The sequence below is a fragment of the Giraffa tippelskirchi genome, chromosome 3, assembly GCF_054371585.1.
Source record: "Giraffa tippelskirchi isolate mGirTip1 chromosome 3, T2T-mGirTip1v1.2.pri, whole genome shotgun sequence".
NCBI lineage: Eukaryota > Metazoa > Chordata > Mammalia > Artiodactyla > Giraffidae > Giraffa > Giraffa tippelskirchi.
In genome coordinates this window covers 130979672-131004636 of record NC_137277.1, presented here as the reverse complement: position 1 = coordinate 131004636, position 24965 = coordinate 130979672, and the positions used below count along the sequence as shown (strand labels likewise).

Below are 24965 nucleotides of genomic sequence, written 5' to 3'. Positions count from 1 at the left end.
AAGCACAAGGTGAAGTCAAGATTGCCGGGAGAAATATCAATAACCTCAGATATGCAGATGACACCACCCTTATGGCAGAAAGTGAAGAAGAACTAGAGAGCCTCTTGATGAAATTGAAAGAGGAGAGTGAAAAAGTTGGCTTAAAGCTCAACATTCAGAAAACTAAGATCATGGCCTCCGGTCCCATCACTTCATGGGAAATAGATGGAGAAACAGTGGAAACAGTGTCAGACTTTATTTTTTTGGGCTCCCAAATCACTGCAGATGGTGACTGCAGCCATGAAATTAAAAGACGCTTACTCCTTGGAAGGAAAGTTATTACCAACCTAGATAGCATATTGAAAAGCAGAGACATTACTTTGTCAACAAAGGTCCGTCTAGTCAAGGCTATGGTTTTCCAGTGGTCATGTGTGGATGTGAGAGTTGGACTGTAAAGAAAGCTGAGCGCCGAAGAATTGATGCTTTTGAACTGTGGTGTTGGAGAAGACTCTTGAGAGTCCCTTGAACTACAAGGAGATCCAACCAGTCCATCCTAAAGGAAATCAATCCTGAATATTCAGTGGAAGGACTGATGCTAAAGCTGAAACTCCAATACTTTGGCCACCTGATGCGAAGAGCTGACTCATTTGAAAAGACCCTGATGCTGGGAAAGATTGAGGGCAGGAGGAGAAGGGGCCAACAGAGGATGAGATGGTTGGATGGCATCACCAACTCAATGGACATGGGTTTGGGTGGACTCCAGGAGTTGGTGATGGACAGGGAGGCATGGCCTGCTGCGGTTCATGGGGTCTCAAAGAGTCGGACACAAATGAGCGACTGAACTGAACTGATCGGTTTTCGAGAGGAAGATCACACAGATAGTGTCACTTTTATTACATCACATCATATCAAGGGTACGTATTTTCTAAATGATTTATGATTTTTGATGTTGACTTTGACCACTTGGCTAAAGTAGTACAGGTTTTTCCACTGTAAGGTTACTCTGTTATCTCCCTGTTCATAAGGTACTCTGGAAGGAAGTCACTATGCACAGCACACAGTTAAGGAGTGGGGAATTATGTTCCCCTTCCTTTAGTGTGGAATATCTACATAATTTATTTGAAATTCTTTTGCATGGGAGATAATATTTGTTGCTCAGATTGTTGTAGATTTGGTCACTGAAAACTTTCAGTTGTCTTCTGTGCCCCTTTGACATATGCCATCTGTGTGTGGTTTTTAAGATGGTCCAGGCTAATTTTGTATATTTCCCATGCCAGTCCTAGAATCAGCCATTTCTCCAGGAGCCTTGGTTGCTTTTATTGGAGGAGGGTTTTAGACCAAAATCTGGGTGCTAGGTATGCTCTTCACTACTTTCATTTCTTAGGCTTTCTTGACATAGCAAGGAAATATGTCAACCTGTGTATTTACACATATGTATAGATATTTTCATGTTTACCATCTGAATATGTTAAATGTGATTTCTTACTGATGTTTCCAACTCAAATCCATTATCACGTGGGTCATTTCAGCCTTCTCTGTTTGCTTATCTGTACATCCTCACTCCAACTGTGAGAAACCTGGCTCCCATCATCTGCCATCCATTTACTTTCCTGTTTAATTCCACAATACAGGTATGGGCTTCCCTGATAGCTCAGTTGGTAAAGAATCCCCCTGCAATGGAGGGGACCCCAGTTCAATTCCTGGGTTGGGAAGATCCCCTGAAGAAGGGATAGGCTACCCACTCCAGTATTTTGGGGCTTCTCTTGTGGCTCAGCTGGTAAAGAATACGCCTGCGATGTAGGAGACCTGAGTTTGATCCCTGGGTTGGGAAGATCCCCTGGAGAAAGGAAAGACTACCCACTCCAGTATTCTGGCCTGGAGAATTCCATGGACTATATACTTCATGGGGTTGCAAAGAGTCAGGCACAACTGAGCAACTTTCACTTTCCCTGGAGAGGGAAATGGCAACCCACTCCAGTATCCTTGCCTGGAAAATTCCATGGACTGAGGAGCCTGGCAGGCTCTTCCATGGGGTTGCAAAGAGTCGGACACGACTGAGCAACTTAACTTAAACTTAACATACAAGTATAGCTGTATTAGAGTTGTTATTTGATACTCTGTGGGAAACAACTTGATATTAACTAGAAAGAGAAGTCCCTGCCTACAGTATTTTAAAAGTCAATACAATTCACCTAACTCCTCCCGCTCCAGACTTAGTGTTTCCATTTAAGTCTTTAGGTAACCAATTAGAATGAAGGGACTGTACTTCCTTTAATGGGATGCTTGCTTTTGCCTCACAGCCCTCTCCTGTTTGTCCAGCCTCACTCAGTCCTGTCATCTGGTTGGCCTCCTGTGATTGTGTTTGTCTAAGAATCATCTCAGCAGGTTTTCATTTTGAGTCTAAATATGCTTGGGACTGGCTGGCTGTGAGTCTGATCTGCAGGTGTGGGGCTGGGTGATTCTAGCATGTGTCAGGTGAGATCATAGCCATAGCTGTGAACACACCTTTGTTGCAGGATTCATAGGGAGTGTGCCCTCTCAAGAGTCGGGACTTGTCTCGGTAACTTCTTATTTTCCCTGTCCCTGGAATACTTGGTAGTGGGTACTTTAAATGCTTGTAACATAAATGAATAAATTATGTTTTAATTTTGGTATTTATTTGACCTTTAAAATTTGGGCTTTCCTGGTGACTCAGTGGTAGAGAATCTGCCTGCAATGCAAGAGATGTGGGTTTAATCCCTGGGTCAGGAAGATACCCTGGAGAAGGGAATGGCTACGCACTCCAGTATTCTTGCCTGGAGAATTCCATGGACGGAGCAGCTTGGTAGGCTACAGTCCATGGGGTTGCAAAGAGTAAGACATAACTTAGCAACTAACACTTTTTCACTTTCACCGACCTTTAAAAGGTTAAATGTACTTGAACACTTTTCCAAATTCAGATGTGTAGGTTTTTAAAAAAGTTTTCTTTGGTAACACATTCCTGTGGTTTTTAAGATGAATATGTAAAAAGGAATACAGTGAAAAGTCTTCTTCCCACTTCTGTCCTTTATCTGACCAGTGCATCATGCTCTCTCCCATGGAAGTATAAACAAAAGCAAATTCATATTCTTATTTTTCCTCTTTTTTATTCAGAAGGTAGTGTACTAAAAATAACGCTCTGCCTTATGCCTCCTTTGCTCTTTTTTAAAAAAAATCTATGTATTTATTTAATTTTTGGCTGCATTAGCTCATTGTTGCTGCTCACAGGCTTTCTCTAGTTGCGGCACGCGGGGGCTACTCTCTAGTTGCTGTGCACAGACTTCCATTGAGTTGCTGTGCACAGACTTCCATTGTGGTGGCTTCTCTTGTTAAGGACCGCCAGGCTCTAGAGCGTGGGTTCAGTAGTTGTGGCGCACAGGCTAGGTTGGTCTGTGGCATGTGGGATCTTCTGGACCAGGGATTGAACCCATGTTCTCTGCACTGGCAGGCAGATTCTTAACCACCTGGACCACCAGGAAAATCTGCCTCCTTTACTCTTGACATATCTTGAAGATCTTATCATATTAGTAAAGAGCTTCTTTCTCCTTCTTTTTTGGTTGTTTTACTGGTTGTTGAAAAATATGTTTAATTGTTTGGACATATCATAGTTTATTTAGGAAGTCCCCTCATGGAAAGACACTTGGATTTTCCCAGGCATTTGCTATTGCAAACAGTGCTACAGTTAGTACCTTTGTTTAAGTCATTTCATACACACACACACGAGTGTGCAAATATATTTCTATGGTAAATTCTCTAAGTGGAATTGTTAGGTCAAAGGGTATATGCATATGTAATTTAGATTTTTGTTACTTAATTTCCCTCTGTAAGGGTTGTAATTTAATTAATTATTAATTAAAACTAATACTAGTGTTTGAAAACACTGTTTTAAGAAAATTTTTACTATTTTCTTTGCTGAGTTAGAGTAGTTACATTATAAGTTATATGAATTTTGGTAAGAGTGATAAGATTGTTCTAGATCATTGGTTTCTACTACTGACCCCAAGGGATTCTCAGATTCATGTGCTAAATGAAATCGACTATATAATAATGTTTTTCATGTACGTACTATATATTTCAAGTGTATGTAGATGCTATTATATAATAAAATGCTAATTAATACTATGACTATTTGAATATTTTATAATAAAAATGCTCTTTATCTTACAGATATCCCTTTGAGGACCAGCCTCCCACCACCATTCAGAAATTATAAATATGGTAACCAATTTTTCTTATTCTTTTAAAACATATAATTTCACATTAGTTTTATTTTGAAATGAATTTAAATTTGGTTTTCAAAAATGAGTTTGCAATCTGTATATAAAAACCAATATGGAAGTTATTTAAAAATATAGGATTTCTAGTATATCGTTAAAGTAAATACTACTTGTGTCATCAAGTGGCGTATTTATGAGGAATAGCATGTTTGGAAAACTGTTTGAAATGAATTTCTTTGTCAGGTAATCAGAAAAGGAGAATTGATTAAAGACTAGGAATTAAGAGATTTGACATTTTAGATGTCAATAACTTGAGTATGTTGGCTTCCCTGGTGCCTCAGTGGTAAAGAATTCACCTGCCAATGTAGGAGCTGCTGCTGCTGCTGCTAAGTTGCTTCAGTCGTGTCCGACTCTGTGTGACCCAGAGACGGCAGCCTACCAGGCTCCTCCGTCCCTGGGATTCTCCAGGCAAGAACACAGGATTGGGTTGCCATTTCCTTCTCCAATACATGAAAGTGAAAAGTGAAAAGTGAAAAAAAGTGAGCTGCTGCTGCTGCTGCTAAGTTGCTTCAGTCGTGTCCGACTCTTTGCGACCCCATGGACTGCAGCCTACCAGGCTCCTCTGTCCGTGGGAATTTCCAGGCAAGAGTACTGGAATGGGTTTCCATTGCCTTCTCCAGCCAACGCAGGAGAGGCAGGTTCAATCCTTGGGTCAGGAAGATCCCCCGGAGAAGGAAATGGCAACCCATGGGGTTGCAAAAGAGTCGGACTCCACTTAGCGACTAAACAACAGCAACAACTTGAGCATGTTACATAGTAATTTTATATGTTGCAATTATTGATTTTAAAATGTAGTAATAAGTCAAGAAGCTAGGTTTCATTATTCATTATAAAGATGGTACAGTTATTAACCTTCAGGATAGTGACGCTCACCAAACTTTGGATTTGAGACTTCACTTGAGAATTACGATGCACCTAATAAATATTTCTGTTAATTGGTGCAGACATTTTAAAGCATAAATTTTTAATTACCCTAGATCATTCCTGGAGTGGTTTTTAATTCTGCTGCCATTTGGTAGAGCAACTTATGACATAAAATACTTTGAAATCACAGTCTTCACCGTGTGTATGCATTTTAATTTCCAGAGACTAACTGTGAGGTCACAAGGGGTAGACAAGCAGAAGTTAAAGGCACTGAGTTGAAAGTACTTTGATTTATTGGACTTAAAGAATTTACATACTAAATATTGAATAAGAGAAAGGAATAAAAAGCATGATTAAGTAAATATGAAACTTTTCAGTTCTGTTTTTCATGGCTTTCAAAGTGTCAAGCCTTGAAATATAACCTTAAACTTGAATCTGCCTACAGATGCCACTTCAAATTAGCATAGTTACATGTGGGTTCCCTTTTTGCATGCTGTGGATGTGTATTCAAACTTGTGTTCCATGGAAATTATTTTGAAAGATAAGTTTTAGATAATGAAATTATCAAAATATCTGGCTGCTAATCATCATGATGGTAAATAATGTGTTCCTTCAATTTTTCCCTTTGTTGGTATTTGTATATTTAGGTGTGATGTTGGGTATGTATATTAGTTTGTTAATGGGTAGAGTATCTTCTTGTATTGATTCTTTTATCATTTTATAGTGTCTTTCTTTCTTTATGGCCTTTGTTAAAAAGTCTGTTTTGTCTGACATGAGTATTTTGCCACCCCTGCTTTCTTATCCTTTGTGTTCACATAAAATATCTTTAAAAATCTTTTTTTGTTTTATTTATTTTTTAATTAAATTATACTTAATTTATAATTTCTGTTATACAACAAAGTGACTCATATATATGTATGTATGTATGTGTGTGTGTGTGTATGTGTTTTCTTTTTCATTATGATTTATCCCAGGACATTGAATATAATTTCCTGTGCTATACAATAGGACCTTGTTGTCCATCCATTCTATATGTAATTTTTGTATCTACAAAACCCCAAGATTGCCGGGAGAAATATCAATAACCTCAGATATGCAGATGACACCACCTTTATGGCAGAAAGCGAAGAGGAAGTAAAGAGCCTCTTGATGATGGTGAAAGAGGAGAGGGAGAAATCTAGCTTAAAACTAAACATTCAAAAAACGAAGATCATGGCATCTGGTCCCATCACTTCATGGCAAATAGATGGGGAAACAATGGAAACAGTGACAGACTTTATTTTCTTGGGCTCCAAAATCACTGCAGATAGTGACTGCAGCCATGAAATTAAAAGATGCTTGCTTCTTGGAAGAAAAGCTATGACAAACCTAGACAGTGTATTAAAAAGCAGAGACATTACTTTGCTGACAAAGGTCTGTCTAGTCAAAGCTATGGTTTTTCCAGTAGTCATGTATGGATGTGAGAGTTGGATCATAAAGAAGGCTGAGTGCTAAAGAATCGATGCTTTTGAACTGTAGTGTTGGAGAAGGCTCTTGAGAATCCCTTGGACTTCAAGGAGATCAAACCAGTCAATCACAAAGAAAATCAACCCTAAATGTTCATTGGAAGGACTGATGCTGAAGCTGAAGCTCCAATATTTTGGCCACCTGATGCGAAGAGCTGACTCATTAGAAAACACCCTGATGCTGGGAAAGATTGAAGGCAGGAGGAGAAAGGGATGACAGAGAATAAGATGGTTGGATGGCATCACCGACTCAATGGGTATGAGTTTGAGCAAGCTCCAAGAGATGGTAAAGGACAGGGAATCCTGGTGTGCTGCAGTCCATGGGATCACAAAGAGTTGGACACGACTGAGTGACTGAACAACAACAACCCAAAACTCCCAGTCTATCCCTCCCCACTGCTCTTGGCAACCACAGATCTGTTCTCTGTGTCTTTGAGTCTGTTTCTGCTTTGTAGATTCGTTTCTGTCGTATTTAGATTCCACATTAAAGTGATATCATATGGTATTTGTCTTTCTGACTTAACTTCACTTAGTATGATAATCTCTGGTTGCATCCATGTTGCTAGAAATGGCATTGTTTCCTTCTTTTTTATGACTGAGTTGTGTTGCATTGTACATGTGTACCATATCTTATTTATCCCTTCCTCTGTTGGTGGACATTTAGGTTGTTTCCATGTCTTCACTATTGTGAACAGTGCTCCTATGACCATAGGAGTGCGTGTATCATTTTGGATTATAGTTTTGTCCACATATATACACAAGAGTGGGAATTTTGGGTCATATGGTAACTCTAGTTTTAATTCTTTAAGGACATTCCATAGTGTTCTCTATAGTAACTACACCAGTTTACATTTCACAAACAGTGTAGGAGTGTTCCCTTTTTTCCACATCCTCTCCAGCATTTGTTATTTGTAGACTTTTTAATGATGGCCATTGTGACTGGTGTGAGGTGGTACCTCATTGTAGTTTTGATTTGCATTTCTCTAATAATTAGCAATGTTGAGCATCTTTTCATGTGCTTGTTGGTCATCTCTTTTTCTTCTGTGGAGAAATACCTGTTTAGATCTTCTGCTCATTTTTTGATTGGGTTTGTTGTCATTGCTGTATGAGCTGCTTGTATATTTTGGAAACTAAGCCCTTGTTGGTCTCATCACTTGCAAATATTTTATCCCTTTATGTAAGTTGTCTTTTGTTTTGTTTATGATTTCCTTGGCTGTGCAAAAGCTTGTAAGTTTGATTAGGTCCCATTTGTTTATTTTTCTATTGCCTCTTGCCTTGGGAGACCAACCTAGACCAACCTAGACAGCAACCTATGACCAACCTAGACAGCATATTAAAAGGCAGTGACATTACTTTGCTGACAAAGATCTGTCTAGTCAAAGCTATAGTTTTTCTAGTAGTAATGTATGGATGTGAGAGTGGACTGTAAAGAAAGCTGAGTGCCAAATAATTGATGCTTTTGAACTGTGGTGTTGGAGAAGACTCTTGAGAGTCTCTTGGACTGCAAGGAGATCAAGCCAGTCAATCCTAGAGGATATCAGTCCTGGGTGTTCATTGGAAGGACTGAAGCTGAAGCCAAAACTCCCAATACTTTGGCTGCCTGCTATGAAGGACTGACTCATTGGAAAAGACCCTGATACTGGGAAAGATTGAAGGCAAGAGGAGAAGAGGACGACAGAGAATGAGATGGTTGGATGGCGTCACTGACTCAATGGACATGAGTTTCAGCAAGCTCCAGGAGTTGGTGATGGATAGGGAAGCCTGACATGCTGCAGTCCATGGGGTTGCCAAGAGTCAGACATGACTGAGTGACTGAACTGAACTTGGGAGACTGACCTAAGAAGATATTGGTACGGTCTGTGTCAGAAAATGTTTCGTCTGTGTTCACTTCTAGGAATATTATGGTGTCTTGTCTTATGTTTAAGTCTTTAAGACATTTTGAGTTTATTTTTGTGCATGTTGTATGGATGTGTTCTGACTTTACTGATTTACATGTGGCAGAATCACTTGCTAAAGAGACTTTTTCCCCTTTTATATTGTTGCCACTTTGTCAAAGATTAGTTGACCCTATGTGTGATTTTATTTCTGAGCTCTCTGTTCTGTTCCATTGATCTATATGTCTGTTTTTGCCCCAATACCACACTGTTTTGATTACTGTAGGTTTGTAGTATTGTTAATATTATAGTATCGATTGACTCCTTCCCGAAGTCTAGGAGGATTTGCCTCCTGTTTTGTTTTTTTTCCTGAGGAGTGCTCTGGCAGTTGTGGTCTTGTATAGCTCTATACATGAATCTTTCCTATCCCCTCACTTTCAATGTATGTGTGTCCTTCACCTTAAAGTGGGTCTCTTGTAGGCAACATATTGTAAGCTATTGTTTTATTATCCAGTCTGTCACTCTAAGTCTTTTGATTGGTGCATTTAGTTAACTGATAATTACGGTAATTATTGCCAGATATGTTTTTATTGCCATTTAAACCTTGTTTTGCAGTTTATTTTTTACTTTTTCCTTGTTCCTTTTTCTTTTACCGTGGTGGTAGATAATGTACCTTTCTTATTAGTCCACCTTATTAACATCCACTTGTCCTATTATTTCTATACTACTCAGATGAATTGGCAGGAAAAATGAACACATTTACCTGTGAAGAAATTAGAGAACCACCATGGTTTTGGTAGAATTCAAGTGGCTTTGTTTGGCTCTTTAACAATCTGCAATTTGTTTTTGACAAGAAACGCTGAAGTGTTCTTTGCTCACCTATCCTTGTCCTGCAGCATTGCTACACTCTCTGTGGGACTGAACACACTGAGTGTTGGGGAGGGGAAACGGCACAGAGTCAGATTTCATTTTTGTTGGTTGCCATCTCTGTGCCCTTGGACAAAGGTCCAGTCTCTCTGCCAGGCTGCCAAGAGTCAGAGATTTCTCAGATCCCTGCCTCCCATTTAATTGGCATCTGCATCTATTACTGATTTACCCTGGCCAGACAGTGTGTTCCTAAAGCACAGGGGATGTTGTCTTATTTTTAAATTCTTTTTGTTTAGGCATGATGTATGTGTGCAGTGAATGTTTGTTGTTGTGCAGTGTGAGGCTGCTAATTTTGTTTGTTTCTAAGGCTGTGTGAGATTACATTAAACAATGTGAACACATTAAATACTCTGCAAACGTAAATCTTGTTTTTATCTTTATGAGGTTGTTTTCCTCAAGGAATCTGCACTAAGGAAACAATACCAGCAGAAGTTGTTTCTGTTAATAATTAAAATTGTTTTTTTTTAAGAGGTAAAAACAAGAGAAAAAGATGATTTAACAAAGAAAGGGGCATTTCTTTTCTTCCCAATTCTTAACAGTTTCCGTTGGAGAGAAAAATCTGGTGAAAATTTATGTTCAAAGCATTTCTTTTTCTGCTAAAAAAAAAAAAAAAAACATTGCCTCCTTATTGTGGGGTTGCAGAGCATATCAGAGCAAAGATATTTCTAACTTAAAGAGTTATTAGCAAAATATATAGAACATGATGACACTTGGAGAGGTCAGTCTGCAATTTTGCAGGTCGATTGCAATGGACTTTAATCAAGGTCCTTTTGTTTAAAAAAAAAAGCAATTGCTATTGGCTTCTCTAACTTGTCTCTAGTAACAAACAATATATATTTTTAGTGAGAAAAAGTGTAATAGGTAACTCAGTATAATAGATAATTCAAAAGTCACATTTGTTTATTTTCTTGTGTACATTGTAAGCTTATTTTTAGCCATTGTGACCTATTTATATCCTAAATGTGTATATTTCACTTAGGCTAGATTGATTTTTATAAGGCTGACTTTATATTAAAAATTATAATAGGCAATTGAAACTTTACTATTGAAAATAATGAACATTTCAGAGTGCCTGTTCTTAACTAAATAGGTACCCTAATTCTTCTTTATTATTAAAACATAGTTAAATCAAGGTTTTTTTTTTCTTTAACAGAGTCTTTCATTTCACTGAAATTCCTTGTTGAATCAAATAGCATGATTGATAGATATGAATTTTAGCTTAAGCTTAAGAGTTTATTCAGATATAATAATATATATATAACTATAGTAAATTAATTAAATGGCTAGATAAAACTGAGTGGAGAATTAGAAACTTTCTGAATTTAAACCTGTTGAATGCTATGTCTGTTATATAATTAAGAACTGCTTATTGCCCAGTTAGAAATACCCAATGTAGAGAAACTACTTACTGGAAAAACACAGTGTAGCCTGACTTCAAGATAAACAGATTAAGGAGTGAAGGAGAGATTGAATAAAGCAGATTAGATGGTGTGAGCCTGTGCAGTATTTGAAAACCAGGAGACAGATATTGGTAGTCTTTGGGTATTAGCAGCCTTGATCAGATTACCAGTGCACCCTTGATGGTGTTTAAACTCTGAAAGTGGTAGCAACTTGTTGCTATGCTCATTTGACCTCCTGTCACTGAATCTCTTCTGAGAGATTAGTAGAAAAATAGTAGTAGTAGACATTAACAAAGACAGACTTTTTAAAAAACCTTATTTGCTAATCTTAGCATTTAGGGACTCAAACAAACAAGATAGAGTTATGTCATTCAGCTGTCTTCTAAGGGAAAAAGGGCTGAGTTAACTACAGGTTATGGTACAAACACAGTTGTATTTGTCAAAGGCCAGGGCTTTAAGATATTTTATACAGTGATCTTTAATTTTAATGATATGCAAATGTAATACTTCTTTTACTGCATATTAGATTTTTAAGTGCACCTGATCATAAGGCAGGGACCCAGATTTCTCACTTTCCCAGCTGCCACCCTCCCCATCTCACCACACACCTCATCTCACTTTTTGTATGTGTGCACTCACTTGTGTTTGACTTTGTGACCCCGTGGATTGCAGCCCACCAGGCCCCTCTGTCCGTGGGGTTTTCCAGGGGAGAATACTGGAGAGGGTGTCATTTCCTTCTCCAGGGGATCTTCCCGACCTAGGGATCAAACCCTCATCTCTTGTGTCTCCTTCGTTGGTAGATCCTTTACCACTAGCGCCACCTGGGAAGCCTTTTAATCTCACTTCAATAAGTTTGAAATGAAGCTTTAGAATAATTTTAGTAAAAAGACAACTCATCTTTTTTTCTTGCAGATAAACTGAAGATTGTTCATCAAGCACATAAATCAAAGGTACGTTTCATATGTACAGTATCTGGCACATAGCAGGTAATCAATTTTGGTTGACTTAGTGAATAAATGAATGAACGTGTACTTCTAAAATATTTTTCATTTTGAATTTACCCTTTAAATAGCCTTTTATCCATTAAAAGAAAAAAAAACCCTCTAAATCGTATTCCTGTTGGTAGTAGATTCTTTTTTAAAAAAGTGTTAATAAAAAAAAAAAATGTTGTTAATATATTGAGTTGACCAAAAACTTTGTTCAGGTTTTGAAACCTGAATGAACTTTTTGGTCAACCCAGTATATCAAGCAAATGTTTAACAAGCGTAAAACTTGTTGAAATAAATTCAGGTTACAAATAAAGGATATCAAATATTATATCTAGTCCAATTTCTTTGATTTTCCTATTTCTATACCAGAAGAGAGCATTATGAAAATAATGTGTTTTCTCTCATTTGACTCTCTCTGTATGTTAAGAGAAGGCCCCCTACCATGGCTCTCGGAAACAGGCCTACTAGTTTCACAGAGGACATGGTCCGCCCCAAAGAGGACTGCTTAGTTATGTGTTTATAGTATGTTTACATTTCTGCCTTCATACTTGTTTAGAACAGTGTTTTTATGTTTGCATCTCATGTAGATAGACCAGAGTGATCTTTTTTCTTGAATCTCAGGGACCTCGTATAGACTTCTCATTAAAACAATAATCTTCTCTATTATAGAAACTACTCAAGGACAAGGGACTGTATTTTATTCCTCATACTCCAATACCTAGCACAATGCCTCATTCAAAGGAGTGTTTCCGTAACAATATTTAAAGGAAGTATTTATTTATGGATTCACTTAATTTCATTCTCTTTGCTAGTCATAGATGATGCCCCCCATAAACTCAGTCAGTTTTCAAATAAATGTATAACAAGAGATCATAAAGAGGATGGCATGAGGATATGTCTGTTAACTGTGGATTAGTAACTCAAATTTTTTTTTCCTTGTGGCTTAAAACAACACACATTTACTGTCTTACAGTTCTGGAGATCAGAAATCTGAAATCAGTTTCTCTGGGCTAAAACCAAGCTGGTTCTTTCCAGTAACTTTATTTTTCTACACCAAGGACTATGTATACAAATTTGACAGCATCCAATTGTCAAATGCTTTGAAATTTAGTGCTTGTGTATGTCTGGGACTATGGTGTGGAATCTTTACTTTGTATGGATGCTAGAATTGTATCTGGCCACAGACTCCATCCATTTTCTCTTGTCCAAGCCAGGACTGTTTTTAGGCTTGTCCCTAAAGTGTGGAGAGTAGGAATCTTGATCTTATTGTAGAAAGAAAATAAATAAAGTTAAAATGAAACAATATGCTCTTTAAAAAGGTTGTCATCCTCCATTTAGTGTTGCATTTATATCATAGCTTGCTCATGTGCTCATGTTTCCTAAAAGGGGATAATAAGTAGAGTATTCCTTTATCCTAATGAAGACCTAGTTCATAATATTCAAATTAATCAGTATTATGACATTTAAAAAAATCAGGAAGTTTTCTTACTATAGTTGGAAATATCTTGGAATTGTTTCTTGTATTTAAAACATATGTTCCATCTTGGCACATTAGAGTTGTGAAATTAGAGCCCATTTTTCAGTTGAGCAGTGTATTTACTTAAAGATTCTCCAAACAAATTGAGTCACTGAGGATGTTTCTGGAATCTGGCTTTATAAACTTTCATCTACATCATAGAGATTCAAGTTGAGATTTTTGTTATTTAGTCACTAAGTTGTGTCCAACTCTTTTGCGACCCCATGGACCATAGCCCCACCAGGCTCCTCTGTCCGTGGAATTTCCCAGGCAAGAATCCTGGAGTGGGTTGCCATTTCCTTCTCCAGGGGATCTTCCTGACCCAGGAATGGAACCCATGTCTCCTGCATTGGCAGGTGGTTCTTTACTCCTGAGCCACCAGGGAAACCCAGTTAAGAGATAGTTCTTCAGATTTCCTCATTAACTTTTGTAAGGAAGGAGTCAATATATTTTTACAGATAGTTTTAAGACTTAAAACTTTTACCCACATGTTCCTCATTTGTGCCTTTTCCAACTGCCAGCCATTTTTCTCAGTTTTGCATGTGCATTCTACTTCCCATTTACAAGGCCTATAGACATCACTGGCACAGCTTGTCAGTTTTCCAACCCTGCTGTAATTTTAGTCTTCTTCATTAGCCAAAGGGAGAAACTTCCAACTAACTCCTGTATCTTAATGAACTTGTTCACAAAAGGCATGTTCCCCATTTTCCAAAATTTCTAGGTTTAGACTTTCTTAATTGAAATTACCAGGTGTCCATAGAAATTTGGTGCCATCACCACAAGAAAAAGATGACTGGATACCTTCCCACCAAGCCTCCTGTTTGGATGATGAGCTCAGTGTTTGTTGAATGAATCAGTAGTCCAGTGCAAGTAATTATTATAGTATGGTTTATTTTGGCAAGAAAATGTACTTGTGTGTCTATGTGTGTAGTATGGAGTATAATCAGTAGGCTACTTGTAAAGTCATAATAATTCCTATCAAAAAGATTTGAAAGAAAAACCCAGTTTCTGTCTTACATTTTGTGAGTTTGGAAACCGGATAGCTATCCTTGTTAAAAGTTTACGCTAGGAAGAAGTCACACCCTGTAGTAAACTTTGTAAGAAATATACAAGATCTTTAAGAAGAAAACTTTAAAATTTCAGAGAGGTTATTCGGCTGTCCAGACTCATTGAGCTGAACTCCTCTTAAGATCTATGTGCTAACTTTATATGAAATTCCACCTTAATTTAACAAAAAAGAAAAACATGCAAAGAGGGGTATAAGATGAGACTTAAGTGGAAACGCAAAGGATATTTGGATGGGAAGAAGCAACAGTATGAAGATGTCAGTTCTCTACCCAAATAAAGTTCTAGTAACAGTTGTGTGTATATATGTATTTGTGTATATATGTATGTGTGTGTGTGGTGTGTATATAAAAACTAAAGAAATTGATTATAAAACTAACATGCAAAAAATAAATAATGAAGAATAGTCAGAAAAAAGAGAAATGAAAGTGACTAACCCTGGCACATTAAGACATACTGTAGAACTATAGTAATTAAAATAGTGTGGTACTGTCACATGAACTGTTAGTTCAAAGACACAGAATTAGAAGTCCAAAAACAGACCCAATTATATATGGGAATTTAGTATATAGTGAATATTGCATTTCAAATTTATGGAGAAAATGTGGAGGATTCAGTAAATGTTACTGGAACAACTGGAAAACAGTTAAATTGAATCCATATCCTTTTCCTTATGCCAAAATAAATACTCAAATAAGTCTAAGATGAAACCCATAGGTGAGGATAGAGATTAACTAGATCAACATGAGTGGATAATTTATTCAAGCTGGGTGTTGGGTACATGAAGTGTTCATTGTACTATCCTGCATACATTTTATGTTTGAACTACTCTATGATTAAAAGTTTAAAAGATGAAGTTAATTAAAATATTTTAAGGAAACATGGGATTTTAAAGTAATCTTACACTGAAGATCTTTTTAAGTATGATAGAAAAATGAAAGATTGATACATTTTCCTTTATTCATTCAGCAGACATTCAGCACCTTCTTTTTTTTTTTTTTTATAAATTTATTTATTTTAGTTGGGGGCTAATTACTTTACAATATTGTAATAGTTTTTGCCATACATTGACATGAATCAGCCATGGGTTTACATGTGTTCCCCTTCCTGGACCCCCCACCCACCTCCCTCCCCATCCCATCCCTCTGGGTCATCCCATTACCCCGGCCCTGAGCCCTTGTCTCATGCATCAAACATGGAATGGTGTTCTGTTTCACATATGATAATATACATGTTTCAATGCTATTCTCCCAGAACGTCCCACCCTCACCTTCTCCCTCAGCACCTTCTTTTAAAAAAGGCACTAGAAGGAAAATGAAGGAACAAATGAAAACTGGGAGATTTTCTAACTTGTATTACAGAAAAGACCTAATTTTCTTAGTGAAAAGTGAGTGTTAGTCACTCAGTTGTGTCCGACTCTTTGTGACTGGCATTGGTAGCCATTCCCTTCTCCAGAGGATCTTCCTGACCTGGGACTGAACCCAGGTCTCCTGCATTTCAGGTAGATTCTTTACCATCTGAGCCTTCAGGGAAGCCCAGTTTTCTTAGAATGTAACAGTATTCCACAATTCCATTTAAAAAAAATCCTACAAGTTTATTAAAAAAATAGAAACTATTCACACCCAAATAAATATAAATTAAGACTCTTGTTGGGGGCTTCCTTGGTAGCTCAGTAGGTAAAGAATCTGCCTGCAGTGCAGCAGACCCAGGTTCAATCCCTGGGTCAGGAAGATCCCCTGGAGAAGGAAATGGCAACCCACTTCAGTATTCTTGCCTGGAAAATCCTATGGACAGAGGAACGTGGAGGGCTATAGTCCAAGGGTCACAAGAGTCAGACACGACTTAGTGACTAAACCACCACCACAACACTATTCTTAATCTACATTTGGTAGATTGGTGATATCAAAATCTTTTGATAATACACTGTGCTGGTGAGGGTATGGGAAACAGGGACTCTCAGTGATGGGTAGTGGTGGTATAAATGGATACTGCTTCTTTGGAGAGTAATTTGGGAATATCTGTCAAAATAAAAATTGTACTTCCTCTCTGACCAAACAGTTCTACTTCTAGGAGTTTATCTTACAGACAAAACTTGTACATACACCAAATGATACATGGACAAGGATATTTGATGCAGGACTGAGTAGGATAGGAAGAGATAGGAAACAACCTGAATGTCCATCAGTAAGGACAGAGAGAGTGTTAATCCTTCCATTGGAATATACTGCACCCTTGATAAATTATGATGCAGCTCTTAAACTGATTTTGAATGACTTTAAGATATTTTACTTTGTATTGGAGTGTATCTGATAAACAATGTTGTGATAGTTTCAGGTGAATAGCTAAGGGACTCAGCCATATATATACATGTGTCTATTCTCTCCTAAACCCTGTTCCTGTCTAGGCTGCCACATGACATTGAGCAGAGCTGCATGTGCTATACAGTAGTAGGTCCTTGTTGGTATATTTTAAATATACCATTGTGTACATGTCCATCCCAAACTCCCTAACTATCCTTTCCCCTCATCCTTTCCCCCAGCAACCATAAGTTCATTCTCTAAGTCTGTGAGTCTCTTTTTGTTTTGTAAGTTCAGTTGTATCTGAATGACTTTAAGATATTTTAAGAGAAGTTAGAACACAGCATATACCACACCATCATTTGTGTGAAAAAGTTTATAGGCACATCTCTGCCTGCATGTACATGTACAACAACAGTCTCTGGAAGGTACAAGGACAGTCTCTGAAAGGATGCATAAGAATTAGTACAAATTCTCTGGAGGTGAACTGGGTAGCTGGGTGGAGGAGGGAGGAGCCTACTTCTCATTCTGTCCATATGTACTTGGAGAATTTTGTCTTGCGAGTATGTATTACCTATTCTAAAATGATTTTTTCAGTAAAGTTTTCCCCCCGCTTTTAATCTGTGCGCGTTTAAGCCCCTGTGCTCTTTCTAGTGAGTAAAGCTGTGGAGCATGGCTCCTGGGGTGGCTCTTTTGACTGCTGAGAGGCCTTTCTGTTGAGCCTCCCTCTCAGCCATATTCTGGAAAAAGAATCTGGTGCTGAACAACTGCGTTCTGGTTGACAGGTGGAACTGTGTGCCCAGTGAGTACTCACTACTAGGTGCTGTTTAGAGGCAGGATCAATATTTATGAGGTTTAAGCGGATTTGTGAGTAGCATTGGAGAGCAGACTCTCCCTAAATCACAAAGAGAAATGTTAGTTAACAGGACTTGGGACCAAGTGTTTGTTAGCTGGAGCAGGGTTTTTAAATATGTGAGCTTTCAGCAGAGGCAAACTTGCTTCTCTCAGAAGTCAGACTGGTCAAAACTGGATCTGTTGCAGGAAGAGGGACTCCTACGAGGACCTAAGACTGAGCTCTTGTCTAAGACTGGGAAATGAATTGTCTGAGGACACACACATGCTGACAAAGCAAGAGACTTTACTGGGAAGGGGCTCCCGGGTGAAGAGCAGGAGGGTAAGGGAACCCAGGAGGACTGCTCTGCCATGTGGCCTGCAGTCTCAGGTTTTATGGTGATGAGATTAGCTTCTGGGTTGTCTCTGGCCAGTCATTCTGACTCAGGGTCCTTCCTGGTAGAGGAGCAAGCATTGTTCAGCCAAGATGGATTCCAGCGAGAAGGATTCTGGAAGATTGGTAGGACATGTGGTATCTTCTTTTGACCGTTTCCAAATTCTTCCAGTTGGTGGTGGCTTGTTAGTTCTGTTTTCCTTACTAGGATCTTCTGTTGTAAAATAACTCATACAAATGGTTACTGTAGTGCCTGACCAGGGTGGGCGGTTTCAGTCAGTGTTTCCACTAACAGAACCTTAGTTCCCTGACCACATCCTCTGAGCATGTATCCTAACCTCTCTGAATCCTCCTGGGTTATTGTGAGGATGAGATGATGATGAAACAGGACAGTGACAGCTAACACTACTCCCTATGTGACTGACACTACACTGGGGGTTTTATATACTTCATCTCTTTTCATCCTCACCACATGGCAATAAGAAGATGCATTGCTACCCCTACTTTTTTTTTTTTCTTAAGACTATGTAATTTATTGAAACCACGCAGCTGGATATTTGTGGAACCTGAATTTTAACCCAGCTCCAGCACAAAAGCTCTGTGTTCTAGCCCTGTATCCCTAGTGCTTTATGTAGTGTGTATTTAGTAGGTACTCACTATGTACCTGTTCACTGCTTTCCCTACAGCAATAGGAGCAAAATGTGACTTAGATTATTGCTGTGACCCAAAGTAACAATTCAGTTGTCTTTGAGGAATCTCACCAAATGTGAAACTAATAAAAGTCCTGGTAAAAAGTGGATTTTTTTTTTCTCTCTAGACAAATGAACTTGTGTTGAGTTTGGAAGATGATGACAGACTCCTGTTAAAAGAAGATACCACCCTGAAAGCAGCTGGAATCGGTGAGAAAGTGTGTGTGTGTGCATGCGGAGCTAGAGGGGGCACTGGCTTTCCTGGCCTGGATGGTGATGTCTGGCTGATTATATTTGGATAACTTAATGCAAAGTAAATACTACCCTTGGTGCTATTTACACTTCCTGATAATTATTCAGAGGGGAAGGACAAGAATGATGTACATTCAGATCATTTGACTGAGGTCAGTAGATATCTGCTCTCCCAACGTTCAGCATGCAAATAGTTCTTTCCATAAAGTATACTCAGAATTCTGCTGAGGGTTATTTTAAGTGATTGACAGGTTATTACTCACTTAATAACCTACTTACTCATATCAGCTTCATTTGAGCTGATAGTTTAAGAGAAAAGGGCCCGGTAGAAGTATCGTGGAATAATGAAGTGAGATGTTGTTTGTATAACAAGCAGCGTGGTTTCTGATAGTTATCCAAATCACTCCGAGCCGACCAAGTCATGGAATTTCAAACAGGAGCCTTGGTGTGCAGTTGAAAAATTGTCTGATTTATCCTTTCAATTTGGAATATGCATGCAGTTTTATTTTAAAGAAATGCTATGTGACATGTGTTGTGACCATTAGATGTCACTATAATTCTACTTACATGTATACTTACAGATGATGTGGTAGTACAGCGAAGGTTTTGAGAGAAATGTGAGCAGTTGAAGGCATTATGCCTCTGACATAATGAAGCAGCACAAATCACACTTACTTTCTAATTTTTTATATGCACTGGGTAAGGGGCACTCTAAGGTTCATGAAGTCCATGTTAGGAATCCTTAAATTTTTTTGACAGATGTTTTATTGTTGTCAAATCTGTCAGGAATTCATTTTTAAATGACACGTGGTTAAAGTGGGTTCCTGACATCTCTAACTTAGATATGATTTTTAATGCCATGTTGTATAATCTCAGACTTGTTTTCTGTGTTTAAGTCTATAGTCTTGGCTAGACTTAGTGTCTTTCTATATTGTGACTACATAAGATTGATTGCTGTTATTTGAAAAAACAATGTTTAATTTGACATTTATTTCTTCTTAATTTGGTACTTATTTTGTTACAGCAGGTAGCACTTAACTGCTTATTAAGCATAAAACTATGCTTAGTATAACAGACTGGTATTGATACAGGAATTGACAGCTCCATGGAAAAGACTGGAAAATTAAAAAACCAACTAAAAAACAGCTTCATGGTATGAAAAAATTTTGACATCTCAAATAAGTGGAGTAAAGAATGAATTAGCCAGGAACTGTTGGGCCCATTGCTAAAACATTTGAGAAAATAAAACTTAAGTTCTTAGTTTTTATTCTAAAATAAATTCTATATAGATTAAATGTTTGCAATGTAAAAAAGTTTTTAGGTAAACTGTAGGTCAGTAGTTTCATAATCTTGGGGAGAAGAACTTTCTAAGCATGCCCTTGAAGCCAGAAGCCATAAAGCAGGGAGAAATGATAGATTTGACCACATAAACAGAGTTAAAGGAGAAGCAATAAATTGTGAAAAAGTATTTGCAGCATATATGACAAAGAAAGCCTGACTTTGTAAAGAGGTCTTATAATTAATGTAAAAAAGAGAAATAAACTACTAATAGAAGAAATAGCTAACATAAAAAATAGTTCAGCCCTATTAGTAATGAGAGCAATATACATGAAAATAGAGACTAAATTTTATGTAGTTTACTACTCTAGTGATTAAGAATTAGAGGCTGAAGTCAGAGTGCTTGGGTTAACAGCTTGACTGCCACGTACTGTCTGGGTGACCTTGGACAAGCAATAATTTAAGACTAGCAGACACGAAGAACAGTGGTAGTATCTGAAGGAATGTTAGAAAATGGAGGTTCTCTTGTACTACTGTTGGGAAGGTGTATTACCTCTAACTTTGTTGATCAATTTGAGCAGTAAGACTTTCTCAAACTTACTAAGTAATTTTCTGGCATATCTATTACCAAGCCAACAGAAGTATGCTTCCTCAACTCTGTGACTCCTCCAAGGTTGTGATACACATTCAGAAGTGTTATCTCTCACCTTCCTGGTTTGAGATTCATTGATGTAGAGCTTTATTGAATGGAAATAGAAAATGTATTGTGTGATACCATTATTATTTTTAAATGTATGTATTTACATGTCTGTATATGTATATGAAGAAGAGATCATATACTAAAATTATAGAAATGGTTGCCCTGGGTGGTGGCATTGCCAGTAATTGTGTTTTTTTTTTTCTTTATTCTCCATTTTATCTAATTGCTTTTGTAATTTAAACTTTCTTGTATAATTTACATGTATTACTTATAGAGTAAGGGCCCAGTTTTAAGGAATCAACTCCTAAATTTAGGGAAAATTGGTTTGAATGACGGCTCTGCATCTGTGACCTTCTGGAAGCCATTTAGACTCTCTGAACTTCTACTTTGATTTCTGTAAAGTGAAACAGAAATAATAAACCTATTTCAGAGGGTTGTCATAGGATTAAGTAAAAGAATGTATATGAAAGCATCTGGAGCAATGCATGTAAACACCTTCAAAAACACTTCATTTTATTTGGAAACCATTTTGGAGAAAGCAATTGGCAAATGTTTTGAATCTGTTAAAACCTCAAGTCATTGGTTTAATTGTCATCAATTTCAGACTTATATAACAAACCACCTATAAAGGTATAAATCAAATCACTTTTTTGGGGGGGGTCATTCTTGTTTTAAGGCCATACAGATCTTTGAACAGAATCGGATCCTTTTCATGGGTCCTCCACTGGTTTCATGTTGTTACTTCAAACTGTTCTCATGCCCTGGCAAGTCTGTAGCCCTGGTTGAGGGTGTCTTCCATCCCTGTTGGGAGCAACCCCCTCTTCTGCATGTTCCCCTTTGTTGCTGAGAGCAGTGTTTCTCTACCCTTGAGAACAAGCCACAGTTATTACACATGGGGAAGGAGGTGATGGCCCCTGGAAAGCAACAAAAAATTCTAAGTGGGAGTAGAGTTATAAAAGCAGTACTTGAAATGTGTGATTTTTCTAGGGAATTTTCCCTCCCTTGGTGCTGTGCCTGGTTAGGTTTTTAAGAGGTTTTAGGAGAAAAATTCTAAGTCATTGCTCTCTCCCTTCTTACCACTTGATCTTGCTGTAGAGCTTTCACTCTGCCATCACAGTCAGTTGCCATGGGAATAAGGCCAGTGTAACAAATGTATCATTATGACTTTTCTGTAAAAATCATGAAAGGAAAAAGAAAGACTGTTGGGGGGGGGAGAATTAGGGGAACAAACTGATTTGAAGATTTCTTTTCTCACCGAAAAATTCTCTAGCCTTTTATCTACATTGCAGATCCCAATTGTATATTCTATGCTTGACATCAGGGGAGGTTTTTGCTTGTGGATTTAGTCTAAAATACATCAATAAAAAGATTTGTTTTGTGGAAGAAGGAAGAAGGCCTTACCTAGACCTGTTATTTATAATTTAAAGATCTTGTTGTTAACAGTTGTGGTTTTATGGACTAATTCCCCTAAGTAATAAATTTTCATGTTAAATATTTTGGGGGTTATATTTTATCTTTTATTTTGCTGCATTCTACAGTTGCTATCTTTTGAATCTTCTCTGGTTTAGGAAAGAAACTGAGATAGGGTAACTCTTCTAAAGTCAGTTATGTTTTACTGGAAATATTTTAAAACAAGACACAGTCTGGCAAGCTCTAAGTGCTCACCTCTGGGAAGAGTTTGCATCAAGCCACATCTCATAATAATTCCCCAATTCCCTTGTTATTTGTTTTCACTTTGTGTGTCACTGTATTGTCTGCCCACAACTGAAACCCAGTCTTGGTGCCCGGCCCCTCTCGGTGATCTTGGCTAAGCAGCTCAAATTGTAGTATTCCTTGGCTCCACTTCTTTATCAGGATCATATATGATTAGTGTTTCCTGAAGGTTTGAGTCGCTTTACCATTCTCGTTTAGGTAGTAATATCTTGGGGCATACATGCTTTCTTGCTTTGACAGTGGGTTTAACTGGCTGTTCATGTTAACATCATAGCAGCAATGATCTGGTACTTAATAAAATAGGTGGCAGGCCCAGGGAATTTGGGATCCCAGAGAAAGAAGATCAGAAGGAACCTTCCAGACATGATTCTTCCCTTTTTGCCCTCCCCTCGGGCTTCCCTGGTAGTTCAGATGTAAAGAATCTGCGTACCGATGCAGGAGACGTGGGTTTGATCCCTTGGTCAGGAAGATCCCCTGGAGAAGGGAATGACAACCTACTCTAGTATTCTTGCCTGGAGAATTCCATGACCGAGAAACCTGGAGGGCTACAGTCCATGGGGTCACAAAGAGTCGGACACGGACACGACTGAGCGACTAACACTTTCACTTTGTATGCTGATGTGGAAATCACAGTGTCCAGTCTATCAAAGGTCAGATTCATTTCTATATTTGTTTTCTCCAAACTATAGTTTGAAATCTTCTCAACCAGCTTGAAAACAGATTCTCAAGCAAATAAGAAATAAAAGACACATGGTTGTTTGGAACTACTTGTTGGATTGTTGACCTCCTTTGGTGAAAAGTTAGATATATAACACAGCTGTGGGCATGGTTTTGAATAATTTGTAGATTAGGCTTTTGTGAAACTTGCAAAGATGAGATACAGTCCTGGACCAGGCGAGACAGTGAAACTTTGTCCTTTTGGTGTCAAATTGCTGCAGAAATCACACCTTGCCCTTCCTGGCTTTTTTTTTTTTTTTTTTTTTTGCCAATAATCTGGAGTTATTATTCACATTACAGCCTGCTCTGATCGTTAATTGTCTGTACTACAGTCAGGACACATGTCTCAGCCTCTTTTCTCAGACGACAGTTGCTGTGCTGCACACGGCTTTGATATGAGGTTCAGGATTTAGAAGCCATACAGTAAATCCTTGTTAATAGATGGGTTTATTGAAATAAATTAGTTGAGGAGTTTAAGTACGTTATACTCAACTTTCCTGAGATTTTTACATTTAAAATTGGTTTTTCTTCTTTTTTAAAATAATTTGAAGTTATTATTTTCCCATTCAAGGTATATATATATGTGCATTTTATAATGGAAACATTATAAAATTCTTAATTATTAATTTCATATCAACATTTGAATGTCCTGGGTTGTATTCATTTCATTAAACTTGAAAGTCAGTATTAAAATGATCCACAAATGTATTTGGAGAGATCTTACTTGGTTTCATTTGCTAGTAAGACAAAGGGATGAGCTGGTGGTATATTTATTGGATTTGAGAATGCACATTCATTTCACATTCACATGCCAAGGCACTATGCACCTGAGTGCACTGCTGCCTGCAGCACATTTAATTTAAAATCAGGTGCCCTAGGGGACCAGCATGTGGTAGACTTCCTGAGGGTTCTTCTGGAGCCATTTTAAATAGAATTTGGGATAATGGAGGAAAGGGTGATTATGTAGAGGTCTTGAAAATCTTTTGTAATTTGTTTTCACTGTAATTGGCAAGTAAATTTGCAGTCTAAATATGTGAAATCATTGTCTCAGACATTTTCAATAGGGTTCTGTAGATTTAAGAAAAAAACATTATATTCTGTTTCTGCTTGAGGACCACATTACTAAAGTTTACAATCCACCTTATGTCTTTCTTTTGAATGTTCAAAGCAGCTAACTCCTAATTTGTGTGTTATTCTCCAGTTTGTTAAGGGTAAACATTTTTATCAACCTGGACCATTTGAGTTTAACCCATTTGTCAATCTGCTGCTGCTGCCGCTGCTAAGTCGCTTCAGTCGTGTCCGACTCTGTGCGACCCCATAGACAGCAGCCCACCAGGCTCCGCGGTCCCTGGGATTCTCCAGGCAAGAACACTGGACTGGGTTGCCATTGCCTTCTCCGATTTGTCAATCTAGTTTTCTTAAAAAAAAATTCATTCATCTGAAAATAAAATCTTTACCTTAGATGACCTCATTTTTAAGCCTGTAGTATATAAATAATGGATTGATCTATAACTTAATTAGACCCAAGAGAACTTATGTGTCAAAACAGAAATGCTTTGTTGGTTCTTTCTATACATTCATTTAATTCTAAACCTATTATTGGTATCCTGAAGAACCATAAGATGTACTAGTTTCTCAAAAGGGGTACAGATAAATGTCAACTGCGTTAAGTAAAAATTG

The 24965-nt window shown here is 37.8% G+C and overlaps 1 protein-coding gene across 48 annotated transcripts in view; it reads left to right on the top strand.

Moving 5' to 3' along the window:
- Positions 1-24965, top strand: part of C3H2orf76 (chromosome 3 C2orf76 homolog) — a 139782-nt gene that overhangs the window by 71954 nt on the left and 42863 nt on the right. For 33 of the 48 annotated variants that reach the window (XM_081575865.1, XM_081575882.1, XM_081575861.1 and 30 more), the window contains 3 exons: positions 4165-4215; positions 11757-11794; positions 18754-18835. In XM_081575865.1, the coding sequence (XP_081431991.1) occupies positions 4165-4215; positions 11757-11794; positions 18754-18835 (171 nt within the window). Of the gene's footprint in view, positions 1-4164; positions 4216-11756; positions 11795-18753; positions 18836-19901; positions 22350-24965 lie in introns of those variants that run through there. The other 15 variants (XM_081575898.1, XM_081575896.1, XM_081575895.1 and 12 more) reach the window with 4 other exon arrangements.